This window comes from Chrysochloris asiatica, unplaced genomic scaffold (genome assembly GCF_000296735.1).
Source record: "Chrysochloris asiatica unplaced genomic scaffold, ChrAsi1.0 scaffold00101, whole genome shotgun sequence".
NCBI classification, from domain to species: Eukaryota; Metazoa; Chordata; class Mammalia; order Afrosoricida; family Chrysochloridae; genus Chrysochloris; species Chrysochloris asiatica.
In genome coordinates this window covers 10,798,027-10,825,890 of record NW_006408619.1, presented here as the reverse complement: position 1 = coordinate 10,825,890, position 27,864 = coordinate 10,798,027, and the positions used below count along the sequence as shown (strand labels likewise).

The window sequence follows — 27,864 nt, the reverse complement described above, 5'->3', positions numbered from 1 at the left end:
TTCCATGTAAGCAGCTCTCTGTTTTTTACCCACATGAGTTTCAATAAATATCTTGTAAGTTTTGACTCTAAAATCAGCTGATGACTCATAGGAGCTGGTGTGTGATGAGGAGCTGCTGCTGGGAAAACTGATGGTTTGCACGAGAGCAGGTGAGAATGCCTTTGTTCCTGAATCATCAGAGAACTGGCAGCAATTACCTCCGAAGCTCAAACCCTGGAAACAGCCCAGAACTCCTGAGCAACACGCTGTGTATGCTCACTGACCTGGATAGCCTGCCTCTGAGCAACACCCCCCCACCTCAATACCATAAACGTAAGCACGACACATCCAGGGGTGACTGCAGTTGATGCCAGCTTCCTTACCTGAGAAGGCTGAATCACACAAGAGAATCCCTACCATACCGAGCGTCTCTGTGCCTTCTTGAGTCTCAAGAGAATTTCAAAGTATCAATATGAAAATCTCTCATTAGTCATAATAAAAAGTGGGATTAAGTTAAGCTATTATTAGGTCGTTGTGTAGAATATATTTTAAAGTAAAATCGGGGAGGTGGAACGTTTAAAAGCATCTGTTCAAATGCCCCTTTAAATGCCCTGTGAATCTAACAAGTTTTTGCTCTTCTATCAGGTTATCTGTGCCACAGTTGCATTTGGAATGGGGATTGACAAGCCGGATGTGCGATTTGTGATCCATGCATCTCTCCCTAAATCCATGGAGGGTTACTACCAGGAATCTGGTCGAGCTGGAAGAGATGGGGAAATATCTCACTGCCTGCTTTTCTACACCTATCATGATGTGACAAGACTGAAAAGACTTATATTGAGTAAGCTGAGCCTCATTGTGAAGGCACTCTGTCATCTGCAGTCTCACAATAGTGAGCTACTTTGTTTTTTTGTGCTACTTTTGGTCCAGTTGTCCCTAAATAGTCGTAGGGTTAAGAAGAAAGAAAACCCACTGCCATGGAGTCGATTCCAGTTGACTCTGTAGAACAGAGTAGAAATACTTCTGTCCACTCTGAAACTGTCTTAAGATTCAAGACTTAAATCTTGATGAAGCAGACTGCCATGTTATTCTCCCACAGTGCCACCAGAGATGTTGTACATCTGGAAATTTTAATTTATATTCATTTTTATTGTAACAGTTGTTGTAAGTGCCGGCAAGTCAGTTCTGGATCCTAGCGACCCTGTATAGGGCTTCTGAGAAGCAGCTGGTGGGTTTTACAGGTTTACTGTGTCAATCTCTGGTGATCCAGACATGTATAAAGTTTTTTAAAAATCCCAAACAATGCCCTCAGATATATCTCCAGTTATTAGTTTATTTGTATCCTTCCAGGCCCAATCGCTGCATGCATCTTGCATATAACACACCTTTCAAACATACAAAAAGGTGATCCCTCTACTCCCTTATCATATGTAGGCAATGTCTTGAATTTGGTGCTTGCTGGCCACAACCATGTATTTTAAAACCTAAGTGAGATTTTGTTGTATGTTTGTTTTTCGTAGATAGTGACCTTTTTTCAGTCCACTTGATGATATAGTTGTCATACCCATTCTAATAGCTTGATTACATGGAATTCCATAGTATGATTATTCCATATTTATTTAACCAATCTCATCAAAATAGCTATTTAAAGTATGTGTTGTTTTTCACAGTTAACAACAATGCAATATTGAATATCCTTATACAGATATCTTTGGATATTTGGATAATGATACATAGACAATAAATTTCTAGAGTAGCTGGGTCAAAATGAAAACGGATCTTAGAATTTGATTATGTTCTTTGCCCCTTTTTGTATTGGGCTGTGATAGTTCATTTTTTCCTAACTACCTGGATCTATTTTGAGACTATTTTTAAATTAACTCTAGCAGAGCCCTGATGGAACCTAGACTTGTCTGACTGAAGAGTCCTGTAAGTTGCCCTAGACCATAATGATTCCCATTCTAATAACTTAGTATCTGTTGAAAAAATATTATTCATAAGCTAAAAGAAAAACAATGTTCTTATTTCATTCTTAAATAATCACAGTTACTCACTGATGACAAGTATACACCTGTTGTTCTCAAACTGTGGAATCCAGCTGGACATTGTCCCCCTCATTTCTTATTTGATTTTCTCTAAATACTTGTTTTAATCATTGTTGGTAAGTACAATCAACTCGGTTCTGACGCATAGTAACCCTGTATAGAGTTTCTGAGAAGCAACTGGTGGATTTGAACCGACAACCTTATGGTTAGCAATCCAGTGCTTATCCTACGGTGCCTCACCAGAGCTCTTGTTTTAATCATAGCAACTGCCAAAAGCCCAGCTTCACAAAAATAAGATGTTATTGGAAAGAATGTAGTACAATCTAACGTTAAAACAATGAACTACCTGGAACAAGTGGTTGGCACAATGTCTAGCAGATAGCAAGTGTTGCTGAGTTTCCCTTAAATTTTCTGATCATTGCCCCAACACGTTTACTGTGGTGCCCTGAGACTCCTTGGCACACAGTTTTGGAACTGCTGGCTTAGCCAGTTTAGCCAGAGCTACTCGGGAGGCATGCTGTCCGCTGCTGTAGTTCCAGGCTCTGCTGGCTTTGGGCAGTCCATTCAGTTTGTACTTATTGGATATGTTTATATGTGACTTTATTATTAAGTAGTACCGTCATCGTAAGTAACAGTTTGTAAAACTGTTTCAGCTATTCTTAATAACTTGACATTTATATTTTAAAAACCTAAAATCTTGAGGCATGAACATATATAAATGCACAGTTAATTATAAAGTAATGTCATATTGGAGCTAATAATAATTTATTTCATTCACTTCATTACATATTCAGTTATATGAATCTGTGATACTTATTTTCTGCTGTAATCAAGTGTGTTTCACTGTGTTCTTTATCTCTTTTAGTGGAAAAAGATGGAAACCAACATACAAAAGAGACTCACTTCAATAATTTGTATAGCATGGTACATTATTGTGAAAATATAACGGAATGCAGGAGAATGCAGCTTTTGGCTTACTTTGGTGAAAATGAGTTTAATCCTGATTTTTGTAAGAAATACCCAGATGTTTCTTGTGATAATTGCTGTAAAACAAAGGTAATGTAAGAAAGTGTAAAATTCTTTAAATTGAGAAAATTACCAAGATTTTTTTCTTTTTTCTCTTAATTTAAATAAGTAGGTATGAAGTAAGTTGTAATAGCTAGGGCCTAAGGAGCTGCACAGGGCGGGAAAAGGCTTCCTCACCATAGCAATTTAGAATACAAACATTTAAAAATAATGATGGCATTGCCTTTAGCGTTAGAAGCCTATATAAAGAAATATGTACTGGACAGTGGCCGGTTCAGAATACTGAGGTGTACCTATGATTATAGGATATTTTGTGAATATCAGAATAAATATGTAAAATGGTCCAACTCGGGCAGGTAAGATATTTTAAATACAACCTATATAAAGCTTTCATTTTCAAGAGAGTTACAAAGCTACTATTCTCTGTATTTAAATTCAGATCAAGTGTGGTGTCGGTAGTGGTAGTTGTGTGTCACCAAGTTGATTCTGACTCATAGCAACCCTGTAGACGGTTTCTGAGGCTGTAAATCTTTACGGAAGCAGAAAGCGTCATCTTTCTCCCACAGAACAATTGATAGATTAGAACTGCTGACCTTGCGGTTCACAGCACAGCTCATAATCCACTATGCTTCCAAGACTCCTTCAGATCAAGTATATTACTTTCTAAATTAGGGTCTTTTTAAACTGTAAAGGATAATGGCAGTGGCTTCTGGGTGAGTTTGCTATCTGTTCTAAAAATAACCTTGGATAGTTAAATGTAATTGGGTACGTACTGTATGTTTACTTCTAAGGAGCTCTAGTAGCGTAGTGGTTACGAATCGGGCTGTGAACCGCAAGGTTAGCAGTTCGAAACTACCAGCTGTACCACGGGAAAAAGATGAAGCTTTCTGCTCCCGTAAAGATTTACAGCCTCGTAAACCCTGTACAGAGTCACTGTGAGTCGGAATCGACTCCACGGCACATAACTACAACATCATGGTAAGGAGCCTCCGATATAGTGGTTACAAGTCGGGCTACTAATCTCAAGATCAGTAGTTTGAAATTACCAGCTGTTCTGCAGGAAAAAGATGAGGCTTTCTGCTCCCATAAAGATTTATAGCCATGGAAACCCTATGCTGGGTTGCTGTGAGTCGAAACCAACTCCACAGCACACCACTACTACAATCATGGTAAGTGAACTTCTGGTGGGGCGCTGTGGGTTAATGCACTGGACTGCAAAGTCAGTTTGAACCGCAAGGTTGGCAGTTCAAGCTCACTAGTCGCTTCTCAGAAACTCTATACATAGTGTCTCTATTGGTCGGAACCAACTCAGTAGCACTTAACAACAACATCGTGCTAACTCTGTATGTTAATGTGTTTTTCACTCTACAACTTACATAACATTTTCACATTTGGGATATTGTTGTTGTTGAGTACCGTCAAGTCAGTTCTGACCCATAGTGACCTTGCTTAGGGTTTCTGAGGAGCAGCTGGTGAACTTGAACCACCAACCTTGAGGTTCAAACGGCGTTGCAGTCTGGCACATTAACCCACAGTGGACATTTACAGAGTTTCCAAGGAGTGACAGGTGAGCTTGATCCGCCAACCTTTGTGGTTCAAACCAACTTTGCAGTCCAGCACATTAACCCACAGCACTACACCAACATATTATTTAACCAACTTTCCCTATGAAATTACATGGGCAAACAGTGTGCTCACTTTATAGATTTAGAAACCAAATATGAATCTACATGCTAGGTAGGCTCTGTGGCAGGTGCCAGGGATGAGCATGATGCACACCACTTCACAGACTAGATGGGAGACAGCTATATGAGGGTAAGTCAGAAAGTCTATCTACAGAATCAGAAACCTTTATAGAAAAAAATTATCAAAATATGAAGGTTAGGGAGGCTACAGCACCCGAACCTCCATCGAGGCCTCTACACTTAGGAAGCCGGTGTTTCCATCGCTCTATCCCTTCACTTAAGGAGCTCTGGTAGCATAGTGGTTACGAATCAGGCTGCTAACCTCAAGGTTGGCAGTTTGAAACTACCAGCGGTTCCGCGGGAGAAAGATGAGGGTTTCTGCTCCCGTAAAGATTTACAACCTTGGAAACCCTGTACAGGGTCGCTATGAGTCGGAACCGACTCAACGATACTTAACAACAACAACATCCCTTCCCTTAAAGAATTCTGTGTGCTTAGATTTATACCCTGGTGCGATGCTGTAGAATAAGCACTACGAGGTTGGGAGTTCAAACCCACCAGCCACTTTTGGAAATCCTATATAGGGCTGCTATGAGTTGAAACCAACTCAATGGCTCATTACAAGATATACTGCATTACTCAAAGTGGTGGTTTAGGCATCCTTTGGGAACTCAAATCATGTTCCTTTGATATATGGAGTTTGGGGAACAACAAAAATATATCTGAATAGAAAAGATTAGGGCTATAGAGTAAATCGGGTCAGGTTTCCCAAGGAAATTCTGCTAGGACAGCTCTTGCTACCCTCAAGAATGAGCATGTTGGTAAGAATGTCATGATGGTAATAAATTCCTCAGCACAACTTTCTTGGCCTTTTTCTCACCAATGCAGTTTTACGTTTTCTTAAAACTTTATAACTAGCCCCTATGATTATTCTGTGTCCTTGGAAAAAATATTTTAAGACTTCCCTTCCTAAATGTACTGAGCTGACCTCTCTACTTTGAATTTAACTGGCCCAACAGATCCCCTTGGAAGCTACTGTTTGGGTTGGACTTGCTGTCTCAATCATATTAGTAAATACAAGACTTGTCCCCAGTTACAATTCCTTCCATAAAATCGTCTTCGTTAGCTTCAGTCTTGCTTAAAAGGCTGCTGGAACGATCAGCTCTTTGAGCTGGCAGATCTTCACACAGTGCTTGTGGCACCATTGAGCCAAAAGCTTGCTGAGACCACGATGTTCTCTTAGAATTGGAAATCGGATCCCAGCTTCAGTAGCCTTCACATCAGTGGTAATTCTGTGGACTTCTCCCACTCCTTTCTGGACTTCAGCTTCAGTTACTTCGTTTGTCATGGTCGATGGTCTTCTTCCCTCTATTGGCTCGTCTTTGAAGTTTTCCAACCTTTCTGAAAGCACTTGCTTTACCTAAAACCTGTTGTTTTATATGGGGTAGAATTCTGTAAAGTTGTTGCAAAGCTTCAGTGTGATTTGGGAAGATGTCTACTTGCGTTTTGGTAAAATTTTTATATAAACTCTGACCTCAAAAGTGTATTTTTTTCCATGTCACAAGTGTCCTTTTTTTTTTCAGGGCATCTTAATGAAACTATGGGGAGTCCTGGTGTGGCGCTGTGGGTTAATGCGCTGGACTGCAAAGTCGCTTTGAACCGCAAGGCCAGCAGTTCAAGCTCACCAGCTGCTCCTTGAAAAACCCTATACAGGGTCACTATGGGTTGGAATTGACTTGACAGCACTTACCAATAAGACTAAGACAAGTGCGTTTCTGAGAGAACTTGTCTATAACCATCCACTGACTGCAGAGACACGTTTAAACACATTGTGTTTGGAATAAGCCCATGCATATATGAGCTGAAACCCTATTAGCAACACTTTTGGCTTACCTTTCTTTGTGTGTGTGTTTATATAGCTGTGTAGTAGCTGCAATTACGCAGGTCCACAGTGCCAGAGCAGAGGGTGGGTGACTCTCCTTGATGTAGCATCTACAGGCCACGGTCACCTCCACCACCACCCCACATACATTGTTCACACTTCTCTCATCCAACAAAGACTGCTGAGCACCTCCTCTGTCACAAGCACGGTCCTAGGAGTTTGTGACATGTCACTGAACCATGGGGGTCCAGATGACTGCCTTGTGGAGTTTGCATTCTAGCAGAGAGGGCAGATTACAAAGGATATATATAATAAGGAAATCACTTGTTAGGGATAAGAGTGTTGATTAAAAGAAAAGTGCACCTAAGTACGGAGACGGGAGTAATGGCAGGGGGCAGGTGCAGGATGCAGTGTTATATATATTGGACTCCAAAACGTTCATGGGAAAATGGCGTGAGAACATAATAGAATTTTTCCATGAACCTTTTGAAGCTCCCTTTTAGGATGATCAGAGGAATCTTACTGAGAAGTTGATGAACAAAGTGTTAGTAAAGGTAAGGGACTTCACTAAGCAGCTCTCTAGGGAAGAGCATTCCTGGCAGAAGAGTTGGCACCCAGGTCGGGGGTGTGCTGGGGCATTTGAGGAACAGCAAAAAAGCCTGTGACTAAACAGAGTTCAGAGTTAGTGCACGGGCGAGATCCTGGGGAGCCAGAGCAGTAGGACCAATTGTAACTGAAATAGGGGGTTTTGAACAGAGGAATGATGCGATCTCAGTTAGTTTTAAAAGGATGCCTCTGGCAGAGAATGCCCTGGAAAGAGACAAGGATAGAAGCAGAAAACCTGCTAAGGATGCCAATGGTGACTCTGACCTTGGTGATAGAGGTAAGGTGGGAAGAATGGTCAGATTCTGGACATGTTTTTAAGGATATCTTCATTCATATGATTCCTAGCTTTTGAGGCAGAGTCACTGGAAGGTTGGAGTTGCCTTTAGGCAAGGTGGAGAAGATCGGGCAGAGCAGGTTTGGCAGGGCAGAGCAGGAGTTAGACCTGCCTATTAGATACAGGAATTCCAGAAGAAACTGATCATATGTATACAAATTTGCAAGTGGTTGTCATATAGGTGGTATTTGAAGCCATGAGACCAGATTAAATCTTTAATGGCATAAGTTTGATGAAGGAAAGAAACCAAAGACAGCCCTGGGACATTGAGTGGTTGGGGGGATAAGGCAGAACTAGGACAAGAGACCAAGAAAGAGAACGAGGGAGATGAGAGGAAAACCGAAAGAAGGTGGAATGCAGGATGTGTTTCACGGAGGAGGCCATGCTGCACCAGATGCTGCTGCTACGTTAAGTCCAGTAAAGACGGAGGCTGCGTCGTTACAGCTAGCACCACACAGAAAGCATGGTGGCCTTGACCAGTTAGAGTGGAATGTATCTGAGAGAGAGGAAAACTGGAGCTAGTAAATACAGACAACTCTTTCAAGTCTTGTTGCAAAAATAGAAACAGTAGCCAGCAGTGACCATGGAGCCCAGAAAAGAAAGAGAAATAGAACAGCTTTATGTGTGTTAACAGAAATGTACCTATTTGTTGTTGTTGTTATGTGCCGTGGAGTCGGTTCCGACTCATAGCAACCCTGGACAGGGTTTCCGAGGCTGTAATATCTTTACAGGAGCAGAAAGCCTGTCTTTCTCCCGTGAAACAGCTGGTAGTTTCGAACTGCTGACCTTGTGATTCGCAGTCCAGTGCTGATCGAACAGCGCCATACCAGGGATCCAATAGAGCATGGAGCTTAATACATAAGAGAAAGGGGAGAATCACTGGAATAATATCCTTGTGTTGTAATTGTGAAGTGCCGTTGAGTTGGTTCCGACCCATAACAGCCCTGTATAGAGTTTCTGAGGAGCAGCTGGTAAGTTTGAACCACCAACCTTGCAGTTCAAACCAACTTTGAGATTGAGTGCTTAGCCTACCTAGTGTATACGTAGAGAGAGATTTTAGCCTTAATAGCTTAGTTAACCCATTAATAAAAACAGGTAACAAAATGTTGGGGGCAGATGCTGGGAAGGGAGTAGATGCAGTAACCGGAGTTTGTAAACATTCTTTTGGGGTTTACTTTCTTGGTGAAGTAGGAAGCAAGGTCATCAGTTGACAGTGGGGACAGGAAAGGGATTGAGGAGAAAGTGGTCATCTGTGATGTCATTAAGTGCCATCAAGTTGGTTCCGACTTTTAGCGGCCCTGTATTGTGTGTCTGAAGAGCAGGCTGCTGACCTTCTTATTAGCAGTCCAGTGCCACACCAGAATAGGGGTCAAAGAATAAAGATTTTAGGCTTCACATGCCATGTGGTCTACCACTATTACTCACCTCTGCTATTGTAGCCCAGAAGCGGCCATAGACAATATGTAAACAAATCGGCATTATTGTAACTTTTTACTTGATTCCAACTCATAGTGACCCTGTGTAATTTCTGAGAAGTGGCTGGTGGGTTTAAATCACCAACTCAGTGACCAGTGTCCAGTGCTTATCCCTTAGCGCCACCCCGGAAGAGACCAGGCCTCATGAATTTGTATAGTTGGACATTGCTTTTCAGCCCAAAAGTTATCAGCCAGTAAATGGGAGAGCACTGTTCTAGATGATGCAAAAAGATTAAAACTCAAAAGTGTTCTCACCCACAGGTAGTTGAAAGATAAGATGTATGTACGTGAAACAGTAATAAAATAGGTACGTTGTTGTTGTTAGGTGCCATTGAGTCAGTTGCAACTCATAGTGACCCTGTGTACAACAGAACCAATCACTGTTCCGTCCTGTGCGGTCCTGACAACTATTGCTGTGCTTGAGCCCATTGTTACAGCCACTGTGCCAGTCTATCCCATTGAGGGTTTTCCTCTTTTTTGCTGACCTTCTGCTTTACCAAGCAGGATGTCCTTCTCCAGTGACTGGTCCAACCGGATAACATGTCAAAAGTACAAACTCAAAGTCTCCCCGTCCTCACTGTTAAAGAGCATACTGGTTGTACCTCTTTCGAGACAGAGTTGTTTGTTCCTCTGGCAGGCCACGGTACTTCTTGTATTCTTCACCAACACCGTAACTCAGATACATCAGTTCCTCTTCAGTCTTCCTTAGCCACTGTCCAGCTTTCCCATGCTTATGAGGCAATTGGAAATACCATGGCTTAGGTCAAGTGCACTTTAGTCCTCAAAGTGACATCTTTGCTTTTTCACACTTTATAAAGGAGCTCTGGTAGCGTAGTGGTTACGAATTGGCCTGCAAACCGCAAGGTCAGCAGTTCGAAACTACCAGCTGTTCCGCGGGAGAAAGATGAGGCTTTCTGCTCCCGTAAAGATGTACAGCCTCGGAAACCCTGTACAGGGTCACTATGAGTCGCAACCGACTCCACGGCACATAACATAACAGAAGTCTTTTGCAGGAGATTTGCCCAGTGCAGTATATCATTTGATTTAATGATATCATTTGATTCCAGGGTCAGTGAATTTTAAATTATATGTAATGAATGCTAATTGTTTTACATAGTTACCTCAATAATGTAAAAAATGAACACTCACAACTTCTTGATTTTTTTCATTTAGGTTTTAATCTGGAAATAGTATAGTATGAAGTTACATATATAAATATTAAACCATAGAAATCCAGATATCATTATCTTAATTATAATTGAAGTTTATCTCTTTCTGTTGATAGGATTTTAAGACAAGAGATGTGACTGATGATGTGAAAAATATTGTAAGATTTGTTCAAGAACATAATTCATCACAAGGAATGAGAAATATAAAATATGTAGGTCCTTCTGGAAGGTTTACTCTGAATATGCTGGTTGACATTTTCCTGGGTAAGTCATCTGTTTTGTTTGAGTTACATTACTTGAAATTGAACATCTAAAGAATTCATTACAAGTACACAGAAAAAAATGATCTCTTTGTTTCTTAGAGAATTCAAAACACTCATAACACCTTTTTGCATAACAAAAGACAATCCATTTTTATTAATTATGCCACTTACTTGTGAAACTGGCATAAGTCCCTGAGATGAGAGCTTTTCAGACTCAAAGGAAAAAGGGTAGAAGCATATGTAAATTAGTCCGAGTGAGCAGATTGTAACCTGTTTGGAGAGCTACCTGTTGGCTGACTTTTCAGTTCAGGATGGCAACCAAGGATGCAAATCTGTCTTCTTTTTCTTAAGATCTTATTCAGTGATAGTAAGGAAGTAAAATCAGATTAGGCCCATGACGGCATAGAGAACAGGAGAGAGGCCCTCTTCAATTGTTGTCTGATGCCATCGGGATCATTCCAACTCAAGGTGACCCCAGATGATAGAGTAGAGCTGCGCCCCAGGATTTTCTTGGCGGTAATCTTTACAGAAGCAGATCCCCAGGCCTTTCTTGCATGGAGCCGCTGGAGTTCAAATCTGTTGGTTAGTAGCTGGGTATTTAACCACTATACCGTCAGGATCTTAAAAAAATCTTCAGAAAATGGGTGGAAGGGTGTTGACAAGTAAAAGAAAATAGAGTAAACCACAACCCAAAATAAATATAGGAGCAGGAGCGAATTTCAACCAGGCAGAACCCTATCACTGGGCTGCAGGCTGAAGTCAAGCGGTACAGAGGGTGGGAGGGAAAGAGGAAGCCAAAAACAGGGAGAGGGGTGTCGAAAGAACAGCAGCAAGCGCCTCCCTGGTCTCATCCCCCAACCCCCTACACGAAGAAAACAGACAGCCTAGAATTAATTCCTTCATCAAAAATAAAGTAACTAACTGCCTGTGGAGTTCAAGGGCAGCTAAGTTATGGGCCAGAGCCCCAGAAGAATGCTCTGGCATTTAAGGACTGCCCAGCCCAAAGTCTGGTCCTATCCACTTACCCCACTGCAAAGCCTGGTAGTTGGATATCCCCTTTCAGGGGAAAAATAAAAATAGATATAAAACCCACCTATAAGAAATTGACTGAGTATCTGCAGGTTAAAGTAAATGGACAATCAAGAGAAAGAACAAAATAAGTAGATTATTTGATTCTGTGGGATGGAGACAATTTAGGATAGATTTGTAATTATTAAGTATCTACATAAAGATTTAGGGATTTAAGATACTGTATTCTTTAAATAACAATAGCATGTTATAGAAAAGAAACAAATGAAATAGCCTATTGGAAATTCTTTAAATGATAAAATAAATTTAATGAAAGATTAGTAGGTAAAGTCAAGAAAATCTTCAAAGACATGAGCAAAAAGTTTCTTTCTATAGAAAAATAAGAAAGAAAAAGAGAAAGACCTGATCATTGTTGTTGTTAAGTGCCGTCGAGTCGGTTCCGACCCATAGCGACCCTGTACAGGGTTTCCGAGGCTGTAAATCTTTATGGGAGCAGAAAGCCTCATCTTTCTCCCGCTGAACAGCTGGTACTTTCGAACTGCTGACCTTGCGGTTCACAGCCCGATTCGTAACCACTATGCTACCAGAGCTCCTTAGGAGATGTAAAATCTGACTAATAAAAATTTTAGCAATAGCATATAGAAAGAAGAAATTATGAAACAAATGATAAAAGAAAATTTCCCAGAGTAGGAGAGGAAAAGCCTTCCAATTAAAAGACCTGTTAAATACCAAAACCAAACTCACTAGCAACCCTAGAGTGTCCGAGACTAAATCTTTACAGGAGTCTTATCTTCCCTCCCACCCCACCCCACAGCAGCTGATGAGTTTGAACTTCCAATTTTGTAGTTAGCAGCCCAACATTTAACCCACCAAGCTTCCTTCTGAATGCCAAATATGATGCTTTCAAATATTTTTTTTAATTATAACATATCCTGTGAAATTTGAGAATATCAGGAATAAAGAGGCAATCCTGAAAGCTACGGAAAAGAAAAAGCAAGAACTAAAACCAGACTGGCATCAGATGACTATCAGCAGCCATGGAGACTAGAAGACAATGAAAGTGCATATGGCCTGGTTTAGTAAATAGAGGGTCTAAACGGAGCCGCCTCTGAAGAAATCCTAGACTCAGAGCTACAGCAGTCTGAATACACTGTAACAATTTGAAACAAATACAAGATAAATGGGTTCCAAGCATATATAGAACCAGGACAAAGCAAATTTTTTATTGGTAACAATGAAGAATCTAAATGTTGCTTCTCAAGGACAAAAAAAAAAAGGGTAAGATACTTAGAAACTCCAGAGGGAAAATTATATAGGAGAGAGCCAAGATCAAATATAAAACAAAGGACATTGTAACATGTCTGTACTGATGAAATGTACAGGAAGAGAACCCATTTGACCTGCATGCTGTAACTGTTCTCTTGGATTAACCAAAGGTGAATATGTTCTTCCAAGTTCAGAAAGAAGCTTGTCATAATATAAATAAAAATACAGTAAATAAAGATAAAAGGAGGCGACGGTATAGGGAAGGCTTAGGTGTTAATGACTTACTCTTACGTAGCGGGGGATAGTCCTGGTGTGGCGCTGCGGGTTAATGCGCTGGACTACAAGATTGGTTTGAACCACAAGGTCAGCGATTCAAGCTCACGAGCTACTCCTCAGAAACCCTATACAGGGTCGCTATGAGTCGGAACCAACTTGACGGCATTTAACAGGAGGAGCAGTGATCAGCAGTCCTATCTGTAGTTGATGGGCAAGAAATAGACGTTTATATGTGATTATTACATTGCCAGTCATAAAATTATCCAAGAGAGGAACCAAAACTATGATATAACAAAACATTGGGAAGGATGAAGAAAAGAGAGAGGAGGGTTTAAGTGAGATAAATACTTGTCTTACATAAATAAACACCGGGTAGCTCCCCTGGCAAACAGAAGGACCCCATAATTTATGGTTCTGTGTGGAGGCAGCCCCCAGCCTGTCTGCCAATCTGTTATACTGTGGTAGCTGGTGTGTTGTTTCAAATACCAGCAGGGGCACCTTGGTGAACGAGTTTCAGCTGAGCTCCCAGGCTAATACCAGACTAAGAAGGAGGAATTGGCGTTCACATCTCACTGACAAGCTTAATGGATTACTGCGGAATGTTGTCTGATAGTAGTACCAGAAGACGAGTCCCTCGGCTTAGAAAGCATTCAGTATGACTGGGGAAGAGTTGCCTCTTCTAAGTAACGGTGACCTTAATGACATGGATGGAGCAAAAGCAAAATGAGAGGAAACTGCTGCAAACAGTCATTAATCATCATAACGGGGAATGTACGTAGAATGTATGGATCTAGGAAAATTGGAAGTCGTCAAAAATGGAATGCATGGAGATCGATATCCTGGGCTTAATGAGCTGAAATGGACAGGTATTGACTACTTTGAATTGCACAATTGTGTGGTTTACTATGCTGGGAATGACAAATTCAAGAGGAATGATGTTGCATTCATCATCAAAAGGAACATTTCCAGGTGTGTCTTGAACCACAATGCTATCTGTGATAGGATAATATCTGTATGCTTACAATGAAGGCCAGCTAATTACCCCTATTGTTCAAATTTACACACCTACCACCAAAGTCAATGATGAAGAAATTAAAGAATTCTACCAGCGTCTTCAGTCTGGAATTCATCAAACATGCAGTCAAGATGCATTGATAATTACTACCGATTAAAATTTGAAAGTTGGAAACAAAGAGGAAGGATTGGTATTTGAAATATGTGGTCATGGTGAAAGAAATTACTCTGGAGATTGCATGATATACTTTGGTAGTACCAAGGACTTCTTTGTTGCAAATACCTTTTCAACAGCACAAACAGAAACTATGCACATGGACCTCTCCAAAAGGAATATACAAGAGTTAAATTGACTACATCAGTGGGAAGACAAAGTAGGAAAGCTCAGTATCATCAGCCAAAACAAGGCCAGGGCTCAACTCTGGAGTCCATCAATTGCTCATATGTGTGAAGCTGAAGAAAAAGCAAACGTCCACAAGAGCCAAAATAACTACCTCGCCACAATATCCTACCTGAATTGAACACTGATGACCTAAGACCAGAAGAGTTGTGGGATAACATCAAGAATATTTCACATGACAAATTCAAGAAAAGACTTAAGTGGATGCCAGAAGAGACTGAAACTTGATCTGGAATAACTTGATCTTAGAATAACTAAGCAACTGGAAGAAAGAGCTGAACAGAAAATTTCAAAGGACAACTTGAGAAGACAAAGTAAGGTATTAAAGTGAAATGTGCAAAGTCCTGGACTTGATGTACTGCTGCAACCATTTTTTAATAATCTTCAGCAAATTTTTACTTGTGTGTGATATTAATAGTTTCTGCATTCTGTTGGATCACCTTTCTTTGGAATATGCACCAATAGGATCTCGTCCTGACTGACGGTTTATCGGTTAGCTGTCTTCCACATTTCTTGGCATAGACAAGCGAGTGACTTCCACATATTGCATCCATTTGTTGAGACATCTCAGTTGATACTTTATCCATTCTGGGAGCCTTTTCTTTGTTTTTTAACCAGTTCTTCAGTGCAGCTTCTTTCTTCAGTACTGTGGGTTCTTGATCATGTGCTACTCCTGAAATTAATCGCTTCTTTTTGGTACAGTCACTTTGTATATTCCTTCCATCTTCCCTTGATGCTTTCTGTTTTAGTCATTATCTTGCCATAAAATCAACATTGCAGTATTGCTTGATTTTTTTCTTCATTTCTTCCAGCTTGAGAAGTGTCAAGCATGTTCTTCACTTTTGAGTTTTCTAAGCCCAGGTCTTTCTAATACTTTATTCTGTCTTCTTGAGGCTCCCCTTGAAATCTTCTGTCATCATCATCTCTTCTGTTCACTTTAGTTGTTCTGTGTCAAAGAACAAGTTTATCAGAGTCTCTTCTAACATCCTTCTTGCTCTGTTCTTCTCGTAAGATGGTCTCTGTATTCAGGTGAGATATATTCAAGAGCATGCTTCAGCTCTTTCAGATTTGTTTTCATTTTCTCCAGCTTCAAACTGAACTTGCATTTGATGACTTCTTCCACTATCAACCCCTAGCCATAGATAATTTGATTACTGTGTATTCCATCTAATAAAGTCCATATATGTAGTCACCAGTTATGTTGTTGAAAAAAGATATTTTCAATGAATAAGTTGTTGTTCTTGCAAAATTCTGTTATGGGATCTCGAATGCCATTTCTATCACCAAGACCATATTTTGTAAATACCAATCCTTCTTTGTTTCCAAATTTTGCATTCCAATCACCAGTAAATAATGCATCTTGATTGTATGTTTGATTAATTTCCAACTGTGGAAGTTAGTAGAAATCTTCAATTTCTTCATCTTTGGCGTTAACAGTTGATGTGTAAATTTAAGTAATAGTCATATTGTGTGGTCTTCCTTATAGGTGCATGGATACTATCCCATAACTGACAGCGTTGTGCTTCAGGATAGATTTTGAAATGTTCTTTTTGATGGCAAATGCAGTACCATTCCCTTCAAGTTGTCATTCCCAGCATAGTAGGATATATGGTTGTCTGATTCAAAATGGCAGTGCCTGTCCATTTTGCCTCACTAGTGCCTGGGATATCGTTTTTTATGTGTTCCATTTCACTTTTCGCAACTTTCAATTTTCTTAGATTCTTATTTCATACACTTAAAGTTCTAATTATTAATGAATGTTTGCAGCTGGTTTTTCTCATTTTGAGTTGTGCCCCATCAGCAAATGAAGGTCCCAAAGGCTTTGCTCCAACCACATCATTAAGGTCAACTCTGCTTTCAAAAGGCAGCATTTAAGGAGCCCCTGAGGGGCTCATCTTCCAGCAGTGTTATCAAATAATGTTACACTGCTGGTGATAGGTTCTCAGTGGTCAGGTTTTTTTGTAAGTTGATTGCCAGGTCCTTCTTCCTAATGTGTCTTAGTCTGGAAGCTCTGCTAAAACGTATCCATCACGGTTCACCTGACTAGTCTGTGAAATATTGGTGGTATAGCTTCCAGCATCGTAGTGTACGTGTGACAAACTGACAGACGGTTGGTGGTCATCATATGTAAAACACTGGGGGAAGGGGGAAGTGTATCTTCACAATTATGTATTTAACAGCAACAACCTGAAATGGAGGCATAGGGTAGCACTGTAGGATCAGCCCTGAACTGCTAACTACAAGGTCGGCAGTTCAAACCCACCAGCCACTCCTTGGACTCCCGATGCAGGGTTGGTATGAGTCAGAACCAACTAAATGGTATTTAACAACATCTGAAATCAGCCTGACAGTACCTTAACAGCAACATACCTAATTTGTAACTTTTTAATGTAACCAATTAGAAGCATTTTCTTAAATTTTTATTCTTCAAGAGCACCATTTTTACATCATTTATATTTTATATTGATGAAATAAATGTATGTAAAGTAGTTTGTATTTTAGAGTACATTTATCTGATAGTAATAACAGTGTGATAAATAGCCTCTTAAGTAAACCTTTTTGCTTCGTCTCTGATTACATTTTTCATAGAGATTGCCAGAAGGATTTCTAGATCAAACATTTCTTTTCTGGCGCAGTCTTCCTTTTCTTGTCATCCTTGAGGTGTTGTTAAGAACATCGCTTGTCCCCCTCAGCTTTACTAGTGACCTTCAGCGGTGTGCTTGATCCACACCTCCCAGCCCACCTGCTCCAAAGCAGGAATCCTGCTATTCTGTAATGTGACGTCTCAGGGATTCAAATCACTTGTAGAAAGCAAAACTTGAATAATTCAGTTTGTATGGCCAAAAGCCATCTAAATTTGCAATAATGTAATTATTTGGAACTCTTAAAATAGAGCTGAGGCTTTACAAAGTAACAGTTAATTCTGATTATAATCAATGTCACAGGCTTCCTAAGTGGATTGTTATAATAAAATTGCGTTTATGATGAAGACATTAGTAATTACAGCAGCTTGGATGGGAAACAAAGGAAATCCAGCCCACTGCAGTGCTATCAGCCAGCAGGAGAACGGGGGAAGTGTACTTCCCTCACCCCAGCCCTTTGGGGGATTGTGCTTAAACTGTTTTAGTTTATGTATGGGTTTCATTAATAAGGGTGACAAGAGGTATAGACTTGCATACTTTTCTAATAACAAGCAGAGATGGTATTTTTAAGACTTTGTAACTCAGTCAATAATGTATAACTATCCTAATATCACTGGAGAACTAGCACTCCACCATGAGGTCGCAAAATCGGCGATTCAAACTCACCAGCTGCTCCTCAGAAACCGGATACAGAGTCGTCGCTATGAGTCAGAACTGACTCAAAAGCACTTAACAACAATCCTAATAACGGAGTCCTGATGTGACGTGTAGGATAAGCACTGGACTATTTATTAACTGCAAGGTCACACATTCAAACCCAGTCTCTTCTCAGAAACCCTCTACAAGGTTGCTATCGGTCAAAACCCACTCAACAGCACCTAATTAAAACCAACATTCTAATATCAGACTGCTAAGGAGCTCTGGTAGCGTAGTGGTTACGAATCGGGCTGCGAACCTTAAGGTCAGCGGTTCGAAACTACCAGCCGCTCCGCGGGAGAAAGATGAGGCTTTCTACTCCCGTAAGGATTTACACCCTCGGAAACCCTGTACAGGGTCGCTATGGGTCGGAACCGACTCTAAGGCACTTAACAACAACAACAACAACAACCCAAGGTCAACAGTTCAAACTCACTAGCTGCTCTTGAAAACCCTGTTCAGACTCACTTTGAGTCAGAACTGACCCAACAGCACACAACATCCTAATATATCACAGCAATATGAAACTGATACAGTTTGTCAAAATTCTTCCTTTGATGTCTTTGGAGACCTGGTATAATGCTGTAGAGTAAGCATTGGTCTGCTGACCATAAGGTCAGCGGTTCAAACCCACCAGCCACTTCTTGGAAACCCTATATAGGGTTATTATGAGTCTGAAATGATTCAAAAGCACTTAACAACAACAAGAACAATTAATTTTATAAGCTGGAAATAGATAACATTTTAAACTGATAGGAGTATTTGTTGCTGTTTGGGTCAGCATCTGTTACTTTAAAATGAGGGAAAGTACAAACAAACACAGAGATTCGACTGCTCTCCTCACGCAGTCTCATTTTACAGAAATGAGTATCTGTTCCCCCCATAGGGTTTCCTGTGGAGTACATTATTCCTGTGTATTCCAACTTCTCCATAAATTTTCAGCCTTTGTTTGAGGGTGGTTCTGTTCCTGCAGCTACTAATCAACTTCTCAAACCTTCTTCTCAGGGAGCAAAAGTGCAAAAGTTCAATCGGGAATATTTGGAAAGGGATCTGCTTACTCACGACACAATGCCGAAAGACTTTTTAAAAAGCTGATCCTTGACAAGATTTTAGATGAAGATTTATACATCAATGCCAATGACCAAGCAATCGCCTATGTGATGCCTGGAATGAAAGCCCAAGCTGTACTGAATGGGCATTTAAAGGTACGATGCTTATAATGTTTATTGCCTCACAGCAGGCGGATGGATATCTATTACTGTAAATTCTAGTGCATCTTCCAAAGCTCATGGATACTGACTTTTGTATAGACTGCCTAATGTGAGTGTGTTCTGTTCTGAGTAATTTGGAAAGAGGTCTGAAAATTGAGCCCAGGTAATGTGACAACTTACCAACTATCAAAATGCCTCATTATAATGGGCCACCAGATCCTGACATCTTCATGCATTCAGTGAAAGAGCGTTTATCAAGAGGCTATCTTCTGGGGTAGGCCTTGAGACATAAAGATGAGAAGGCATAGCCTCTGATCCCAAGGGTTTGCTGACAACTTGGGCAGACGAAAAAAACAAACGTAAAATCAATTCAGTGTTAAATAAAGTCCCTGTTTAGACACACGTATGCATGCATCCAAGGGCCCCGGTGTGGTGCTGCAGGTCAATGCGTTACTCTACAAAGTCAGCTTGAACTGCACAGTACACAGCTCAAGCTTACGAGCTGCTCCTCAGAAACCACGTACAGGGTCGTTATGGGTCGGAACCGATTCGACGTCACTTAACAACAACAGCATGCATGCGCTCACCCTTATGTGTTTCCTTTTCTCTCACAAAGGTAGACTTTATGGAAACGGAAAACTCCAGCGGTGTGAAAAAACAAAAGGCATTAGAGGCGAAAGTATCGCAGAGGGAAGAGATGGTTAAGAAATGTCTTGGAGAACTGACAGAGGTCTGCAAGTCTCTGGGGAAAGTTTTCGGTGTCCATTACTTCAATATTTTTAATACAGCCACTCTCAAGAAACTTGCAGGTAGGTTGTCTGTTGTCTGGCACAAGTGACTAAGCCAAAAGGTAGTCTTGCTAAGGAGCTTTTTAAATGCAAAAATGCATGTCTTTCATTTTTGTGGGGTTTTTCTATGATCTTTTCTACCTTTGCCTGATGCTGGACATTAGGAAATGGCTAGATGTAATCTCTCAAATCAAAATGATACTCAGTTTGTCGCTTAACTACTTGACGTTGATTATTCGCCTATCTTACAGTGTTGCGCAATTCTATGTTCAAGTGTTTCTGCTGTGGAAAGCTAACGGTTGTGTTTTATGCTTCCTTGAACTCTAATCTTGCACACTGTTATGTTATGTATTGTTATTCATTGGCTCCAGATAGCTCAACCCAGAGTTTCAATAGTAAAGTCCCTTAAAAAACAAGTGGTTCACATAATAGACTTCCCTGTTCTTCCTTCATAAACATCTCTCAATCATCTTAATCTTCTCTTTTCCATTCGCACTCCTGCCACCATAGGTTATCAGAATGTATCATCCGCTCTGAGACGCCATCTAGATTCACACACTGTGATTTTATGCACTACTAGCTCTGGTAGCGTAGTGGTTACGAATCGGGCTGCCAACCTTAAGGTCAGCAGTTTGAAGACGTTTCATGTGGCATTTACACTCAACATGTGAGGAAGCGACAATGCAGTGACTGTGGACGTGCCGACAGTATTAATAGCTGTGACTAAGTCCTCACACGCACAGGCAGTAACAGCCTCGTTACAGCTGCCTCTCGGCCATCAGCAGCTTGTGAGACACATCTCAATTCCAGAAGTGTGAAGAAGCGAGTGTGTCTTGGAATCAGTGAAATACAGTGTTTTGTTCTAGGCTATTTGTGCAGTGTCCTAACTGGTCTCCCCCAGGCTCTCCAGATGTGACATGTGTACATTCAAATGGCCAATATTTTTAATTTTTCAAAACTTCTGCTGAAACCACAACAGCTCTCTACTCTAATTCAGGGTAAAATACAAGTTCCATTAAGGGTCTGTATTTCCGCTTACCTCTCCCACCTTATCTCCTTCTAACTCCCTTCATAAGCCCTTGTTCTGTTCAGCAGACCTATTCTTTCCCGCAAACATAGGAGGGATGTGAAATCACTGATCTGAAAGGAGTTGAAATCTGCCAGCATTTGAGGAATTATTACTCCCTCCCTCCCCATAGCCAATCCATCAGTAAAGCCTGCAGACTCAGCCTCTAAAACCTAGGTGAATGGCTCTCTTCTCTTCATCCCCACAACCACATTCTGGTCCAGTCACCCCTTGCTTACCGTACACTAGCTTCCAGCAGGGTCCTTGTGCCCACTTTTCCCCCTCACACTCAGTTTCCATACACCTATTAAAGTGGTCTTTGAAAACACAAGCTTTTGGCATGGAGAGGGGGACTAAGAACTGGTGGCCAGGAGGCAGACTTGCAGAATGTGCCCTTTGGAGATGTAAATTATTATATATGCCTGAGTGGGTTTTTTTGTTTGTTTGCTTTGTTTAAAAAAAAAAAAGCTAAAGTGAATAGAGAGAAATACTGTTAATTGATGGTACTTGGAGGGGATTATAATCATTGTAATGAAACAAGGTGTATGATTGGTTGAATGTAAAACTGATGATCTGGCTCTGTAAACTTTCACTCAATCCATAATAAAAACCTTTTTAACAAAAAACAAAACAAAACAAAAAAAACACAGGCTTGTGTAGCCGCAACGCTGATGCGTGGTCCATACACAGAGGACGCCTAGCTACCTCCGTGTTCAGTTTGCAGCAGAGAACTTGCTTTGTCTCACATGGAGAAAGAAAGAACAGGTTTGGGTTTGGGGAGCAAGGGCTCAGTTATGGCCTTGTTACTGTGTGCCATTGAATTGGTTCCACCTCACAGCAACCCTGGAGTCCTAGTGTGGTGCTGTGGGTTAATACGCTGGACTGCAAAGTCAGTTTGAACCATAAGGTCGGTGGTTCAAGCTCATCAGTTGCTCCTTGGAAACCCCATTACAGGGTCACTGTGGGTCGGAACGGACTCAATAGCACACAACACAGCAACTCTGTATAGGGTTTCTGAGACTGAATCTTTACGGGAGCAGAAAGCCTTATCTTTCTCCTGAGGTGGCTGGTGGGCTTGAACCACCAACCCTAGGAATATAAACTTGGGCTTTCTCAGGAACTAGACAAGTCTCTAGATGCAGTGTGCAAAAGAAAATTGTGTTGCGCCCCTGATCCCATGTATGGTTCCAACCCATTGCCTCCCCTGGCTCGCTCCCTTTCTGCTCTGACTTCTTCACTGGAGCTTCTAGAAGCACTGGGCGTGTCGCTTCCCTCTAATGACACCAGCCTTGCTGTTTCCAGAATTGGCCTGTGCCTTGCAGTTAGTTGGCATTTAAGAAGCATGTGCTATATGGGTGAATGAGCATGAGTTCGGTGGGTTTTCTATGGGTGGTCATTTAAATTCCTAATTTTATCCCCATGCACAGAGTCTTTATCTTCTGATCCTGAGGTTTTGCTTCAAATTGATGGTGTGACTGAAGACAAACTGGAGAAATATGGTGCCGAAGTGATTCCAGTATTGCAGAGATACTCCAAGTGGACATTGCCAGGTTCTGTATGCAGCCAATTCTGTGCTTTCTAAAAGCTTGTCTCACTGCTTTCTGGGTTGTGTTCCTGCTTCCTACACATTGGCACACAGATGCTCCAGTGTTCAGAGCGTTCACCCCAGTGGGTGCCAGGCACCATTGAGAAAACAGGGTTTAGGCCCACCTGCTCACAGGACCCACAGAGGGACCTTTAGACCCAAGAGTTGCCATTTCTGTTAGGCACATGTGTGAAGACTCAAGAGCCTTGGGTACCCATCCCAGATCTGCCACCATCTCACTCTGTGATCCTTGGCAGATCACAAGTGCCTCTTTGTACTTGAGTTTCCTTATCTGAGGAAGGAACATGTTATCTGACAAACATGTCTAAAGATAAAGCATTTAAAATGTTTTGGAAAACTGAACGTGTCACTGGAATGTTAACCAGTCTTGCTGTTATTAGTCATTGATAGACTGCCCCGTGATACTTTGCTAACAGCTGCTCCCCAAGGTCACAGTCGGCTCTGTCATGTCCTACCTCTGATGACGAGCCTCATCCTGAGCTGGGCAAAGTCTTGGCTGCAGGAAAATGGAGAACAAAGGAATGTTTTGTTTTAGGAGACAGTGAGAGTGCAGAAGTTGCGTGTCCTCTTCTAACATGTTGCCATGTACCAGGACAGCAGAAAAGCCAGATTTTCTCCCATTTCTGTACCAGGCCAGGGTACGGTGAGTGGAAGTTGGAAGCCAGACGAGAAATGAGCAAGCACATCGTCCAGCTTGTGTCCACCACCCTTTACTATCTAGTAACAAAATGATGAAAAGTAGGTTTTCAGTCTTTCTTCTATGTGGTAGTTACCCATTCACAGCCTTGATGTGAACACATTGGTAAGAACTTATGACTGGTTTAGTGTAGTCACTGGTTTGGAAGGGGGGCTTGCCGATGTCAGATAAGGCTGCTCTGCGGAGAGAGGCCAACAGCAGATGATAACTGCTCCCAATTATGGAGGGCTCTGTGTACAGGCATTGCGCCAAGCACTTTGCCTGTTTCTGTCTTTGGATCCTCACCACCCCCCATGTGAGGACAGGAGAGTGAGGCCTTCTCCTGTGCCGGAACTCCCACAGCGTGGTTGGCAGAGCTTCTCACCTCCACACTGCCCGTCCCCCTGTGGACGCAGAACTGGTGTCCTCTCAGGTAACAGGATGAACCGAGCCAACCAGTATCTCTCCCGAAAAGGCAGAGGGGATCCCTGTGTGGCCACTGGAAGATGTCCTGCTTTTAGGTGCCATGGGATGTAGATACCTTTGGAAATTGCCATCTTTGCAAGTTCATGCTCTCATAAAGACCAGTTTCCTGTGTAATATGTGGAATGTTTCACAATCATTATGCAAAGAAGTGTTTTTATAGAGAGTAAAATATGGTTGAGTCCTGGTGTGACACCACAGGATAAGCACTAGACCCCAAGGTTTGAACCCAAAGGTTGGCGGTTCAGACTCACTAGCCGTTCCTCGGAAACCCTTTACAGGGTCACTATGAGTCAGAATCGACTCGACAACACACAACAACAACAGCAAAATATTGTCTAGAATTTCCTGATGTTTAATTACTGAATAACTCTTCCTCAAGGATGAGCCACAGATCCTAGTTAGGTTTCTCTTACTCTGGGTTATTTTTTTCAACTCATTTAAAATGTGTTTTTTTTTAAATTGCCTACCATTTATTTCCACCTTCTATTTTCCAAGGAGCTTGATGGATTGGTTACCTGGTCAGTAAGGGACTTGGCCCCACACGGTGTGATCTAACCCCGAGAGCTCTAACTAAAGAGTATCACAAAGTCTTAAAACAAATTCTGATTCTATTTTATTAAAAGTAAATTGCCATTAAGCACTTTGGAGTGGGCGGGGTGGGGATTTCTGTTCTTGCTGAATTGCTATGATGAAGCGACGCCCTGTGCCTCCTGCAGACTGAGCTCTGTACTCACTGTGAGCCTCAACTGTTGTCCTTTTGTAGCTGAGGACAGATCCCCCCGGAGAAGCGTTCCCAGCAGCACAGGCTCTGCCAGAAATGACTCTGAGGAGCTGGATGAGGAAATACCCGTATCGTCTCACTATTTCGCAAATAAAACCAAAAATGAAAGGAAGAGGAAAAGGATGCCCACCTTCCAAAAGTCTAAAAGGAGGAAAAGTGGCTTCAGTGCCAAGGGGTATGTCCTCTGGTGTCTTTTGCAATGTGGTCCCAAAGGGAAAAGAGTAGAGAGTTACAGCGCCTCTGGTTTGCTTTGAAGCATTTATTAGAATAAGCCATTGTTAAATAATTGCCTCTCCACTTAGTGGAGCAATGACTAAGGTTTGTTCCAAAACTTGACATTTGTTTCAGATGTTTAAAATATTTATTACTGTCTCAGTGGATGAAGTTTTCTCATTTGCAAAATTTTGACTTTGCCTTAGTGGCTTTGTTTTGTTTTTTCTAATTGTTCTTAAGAGACTTTTCCATTTATAGTGCTATAAATCATAACCTCTCCACATAAATAGCAATGGGTAGCTTTGTTTTCTCATTGCTTTTATAATTCTGTCAATACTTGCTGCAAAGCCCTGTGCGCCTCCACTTTGGAGGCTTGTGCACACTCTCAGCCACACATGAATGCCCGGAGAATACAGCTCCCACCTGGGCAGGAGGTCAGTGAGGGGCTGGAAGGAGAAAGGCCAAATGGCCAGTCAAGCCAAGCACCTCTTGGGGCCATGTATCTGGCTTAGGTCTCCCCCAGATGCCCCAGGCTGGGACACATCTGCTTTGGGGAGTCCTCTGTACCCCAAAAGAAGAACAAAGATACCAGCGTTGGCTGCTAGGTAATGATCTTGACAGCGGCCCTCGTTTCTTCATTATTGCATTGTTTCTGACAGCCCTGTTTCCTGTCTCGGAGGGGCACCCCTGCTTTCTGCCTTGTAGGTAAGGTCTGACAGGATCATGGCCACCCCGTTCATCTGGAGAGTGTGACCCCAAGATAACTGCACAATGGAACAGAACTGCTCGCAAAAAGAGGAAAGGAAGTCCTCGGCGAGCTCTGCAAGCGTTGTGTTTCTTTGGCAGTTTTTCTACCTCTTTTCCTTCTGGTTAATAACAAAAAGTGGGTGGGGGAAGGGAAGACAAACGTTACCAAACTGTCATTTTCTTGTTAACTCCATAAAAAAAAGCCATCTTGTATGTGCTAATCCTTCTGCCAGAGCACAGAAGGCATTAGTAAATGTTAGTTTAATCTTGTGGTTTTCTCAGTGCGCAAGTGACCAGCAGATGTTCTTCAGCAGGGACATTTTCTTATTTTCTTCATTTATTCCTCCGCTTAGGGAAATAACTCATTTCCACAGTATCTCACACCAAGCAGAAGGAGACCTTAACAGGCATTTGGTCCAGCCCCCTCAGGTCTATGATGAGGAAGCTGAGGCCTTGCCTGGGGATGGCTTGTCTGAGCAGCCCACACTTGACCAGAACGTACGCCTGGGCACTCACCCACGCCACCCTGAGCACTTTCATTTTGGCTTGTTCAGTGGCTACTCCTTGAAGAAGGCACATCTCAGGTTTAGTTGTTAGACAAAAGCAAACCATGTTTATGAAGCTGCAGCACTTGGTTTACCCTGTCGTCTTGAATTGAATCAAATCAGCCACCGTAAAACTCACACTTGTCCAAAAGCCATCACAGAGCTAATCCTAGTTTTTAATGAGCTGATATTTTTTAAAATAGGATTTTTTTCTTTTCTTTTCCCAGATCCCTGCTGGCTAAAATCAGTTAGTTTTAAAACTTTTTTTTCCCGACCCCCACTCTGGTAGCAGCCTCTTTAAGAAGGAAAATAATCTTTGTGCCTGACTCTGGCCTCCCTGTTTCCATACCTGGGCTGTGCTCACCTGGCGGGCATCTCCTTGCAGTGAGAGAATGTGGCACCTGTCCAGAGACCTCTTACATCTGCCGAAGCCCAGACAATGAGCTAGTGTCCGGCCCCACTGAGTGGGAGTCCCAAGGCTGGCCTACAGGAAGGAGCTGCTGTTGGCAGATTTATTCTGTAAATCAACAGCAACAGCAGCTTTTCGCCCAGGGCTTCCTTTCTCAGCTGGAACTCAGCACGGGGACATTTGAGGCTGCTTCTTTGCCGCCTTAGCACATTTCTGCCTTGTTCTGCATTAAGATTGCCCTCCAGCAAGAATGGAGAAATGTGGAAAAACCACTCTGCACTCAGCCCTACTGGATTGTCGTCCCCTCAGGCTGGTGGCCCTGATATTCGACCCAGGAATTTAGAGATGGGCGCATCACCTTCATGGTTGTGCTCTAGAATTCCTGTTCCGCAACAGCACCTGAGAACAACAACAACGCTGTGTTCTAGACAATGCTGCCCTCTCGGAGGGGCCCATGCTGGTCCTGAGGGGGGCTGGGGTTGTGTTGGGGTGGGGAGAGCTGTTGTTTTCAGGCCAACAAGAGAAGGGAGGCACTGGATGGACTTGGCCCAAGGCTGTGGCAGCAGCTCTGCCCTGATTGTAAAAGGGCAGAGGGGTTGAGTGCTGGCATGGAGCTCAGGGGTCACTGTGCTGTGGCAGACAGGTCAGGTGGTGGGTGAGGCCCAGAGACAATTGCAGCCTCTCCCTCAGCTCGGGTCCAACTCCACTTAAACCCATGAAAACACCCAGAATGCCTATGTAGGTGATTTCTGAGGTGTCTGATCCAGGGAAGCAGGGGCCCGGAGACCAGATGTTTCCCCCTCTCTCCTTTGGGGTAGAGTAGGTGCAGATATGTGGGCCGTAGTTGCCATCTCTGGCGGGGAGTGGGGGAGAGGGCACATAGAGTTGGTCACAAGACACAGAATTGAGGAACAATCCTGGGCATTTTAGAAAGCGAAAATGTGGGACACGTTTTGTGTGAAGGCAGCAAGCAGCCCTTTAGTCCTTCAGGCGTGAAGGAAGCTTGCTTACCCCGCGGGGGTGAAGCTGAAAATATACAAAGACTGAATAAGACCTAGGCAGACTGAGGCTAGTAGCTCCACGAGGAAGGAGGAAAGAAGACTGTTCGGTGTGGGGTTTATTGAACATTTCAACCTGCTTTTCTTTGTCACATTTCAGGGGCTCTACCACGTGCAGAAAGACATCTTCTAAAACTAAGCCCTCGGACACATTTGGATCCAGCTCAGCCTTCCTTGGTTCTCAAGTGACTTCAGTAGCTAGTAGGAAACTAGGGATTATGGCTCCACCAAAGCCTAAAAATAGACCATTTCTTATGCCATCGTATGCATTTTCTTAACAACCGAGTCACAATGTACATGGATCGCCTTTCTTGTTTGTCAGCATCTGACCATCTGTGAATCTGAAACTGTTAGTCTGATTATACCATTTGTAATTTTTTTACCCAGTATCTATTAATATTTAAATAAATGCTTGGGGGTGATACTTCTCATTTTTTAAATGAACACTTTTGAATAAGCATGTTCTGCTGCCACGGCAAGTGTGGTGGCCG

The 27,864-nt window shown here is 42.2% G+C and overlaps 1 protein-coding gene across 2 annotated transcripts in view; it reads left to right on the top strand.

The window, feature by feature from the left end:
* The window catches only part of BLM (Bloom syndrome, RecQ helicase-like), a 77,164-nt gene extending 49,513 nt beyond the window's left edge, over nt 1–27,651 (top strand). Inside the window, exons 14-21 of one of the 2 annotated variants that reach the window (XM_006867148.1) lie at nt 625–820; nt 2,890–3,080; nt 10,318–10,465; nt 18,793–18,992; nt 19,615–19,807; nt 22,280–22,402; nt 24,384–24,576; nt 27,474–27,651. In XM_006867148.1, the coding sequence (XP_006867210.1) occupies nt 625–820; nt 2,890–3,080; nt 10,318–10,465; nt 18,793–18,992; nt 19,615–19,807; nt 22,280–22,402; nt 24,384–24,576; nt 27,474–27,651 (1,422 nt within the window). The remainder of the gene's footprint in view (nt 1–624; nt 821–2,889; nt 3,081–10,317; nt 10,466–18,792; nt 18,993–19,614; nt 19,808–22,279; nt 22,403–24,383; nt 24,577–27,473) is intronic. The other variant, XM_006867149.1, reaches the window with a different exon arrangement.
* Nucleotides 27,652–27,864: the final 213 nt, after the last annotated feature.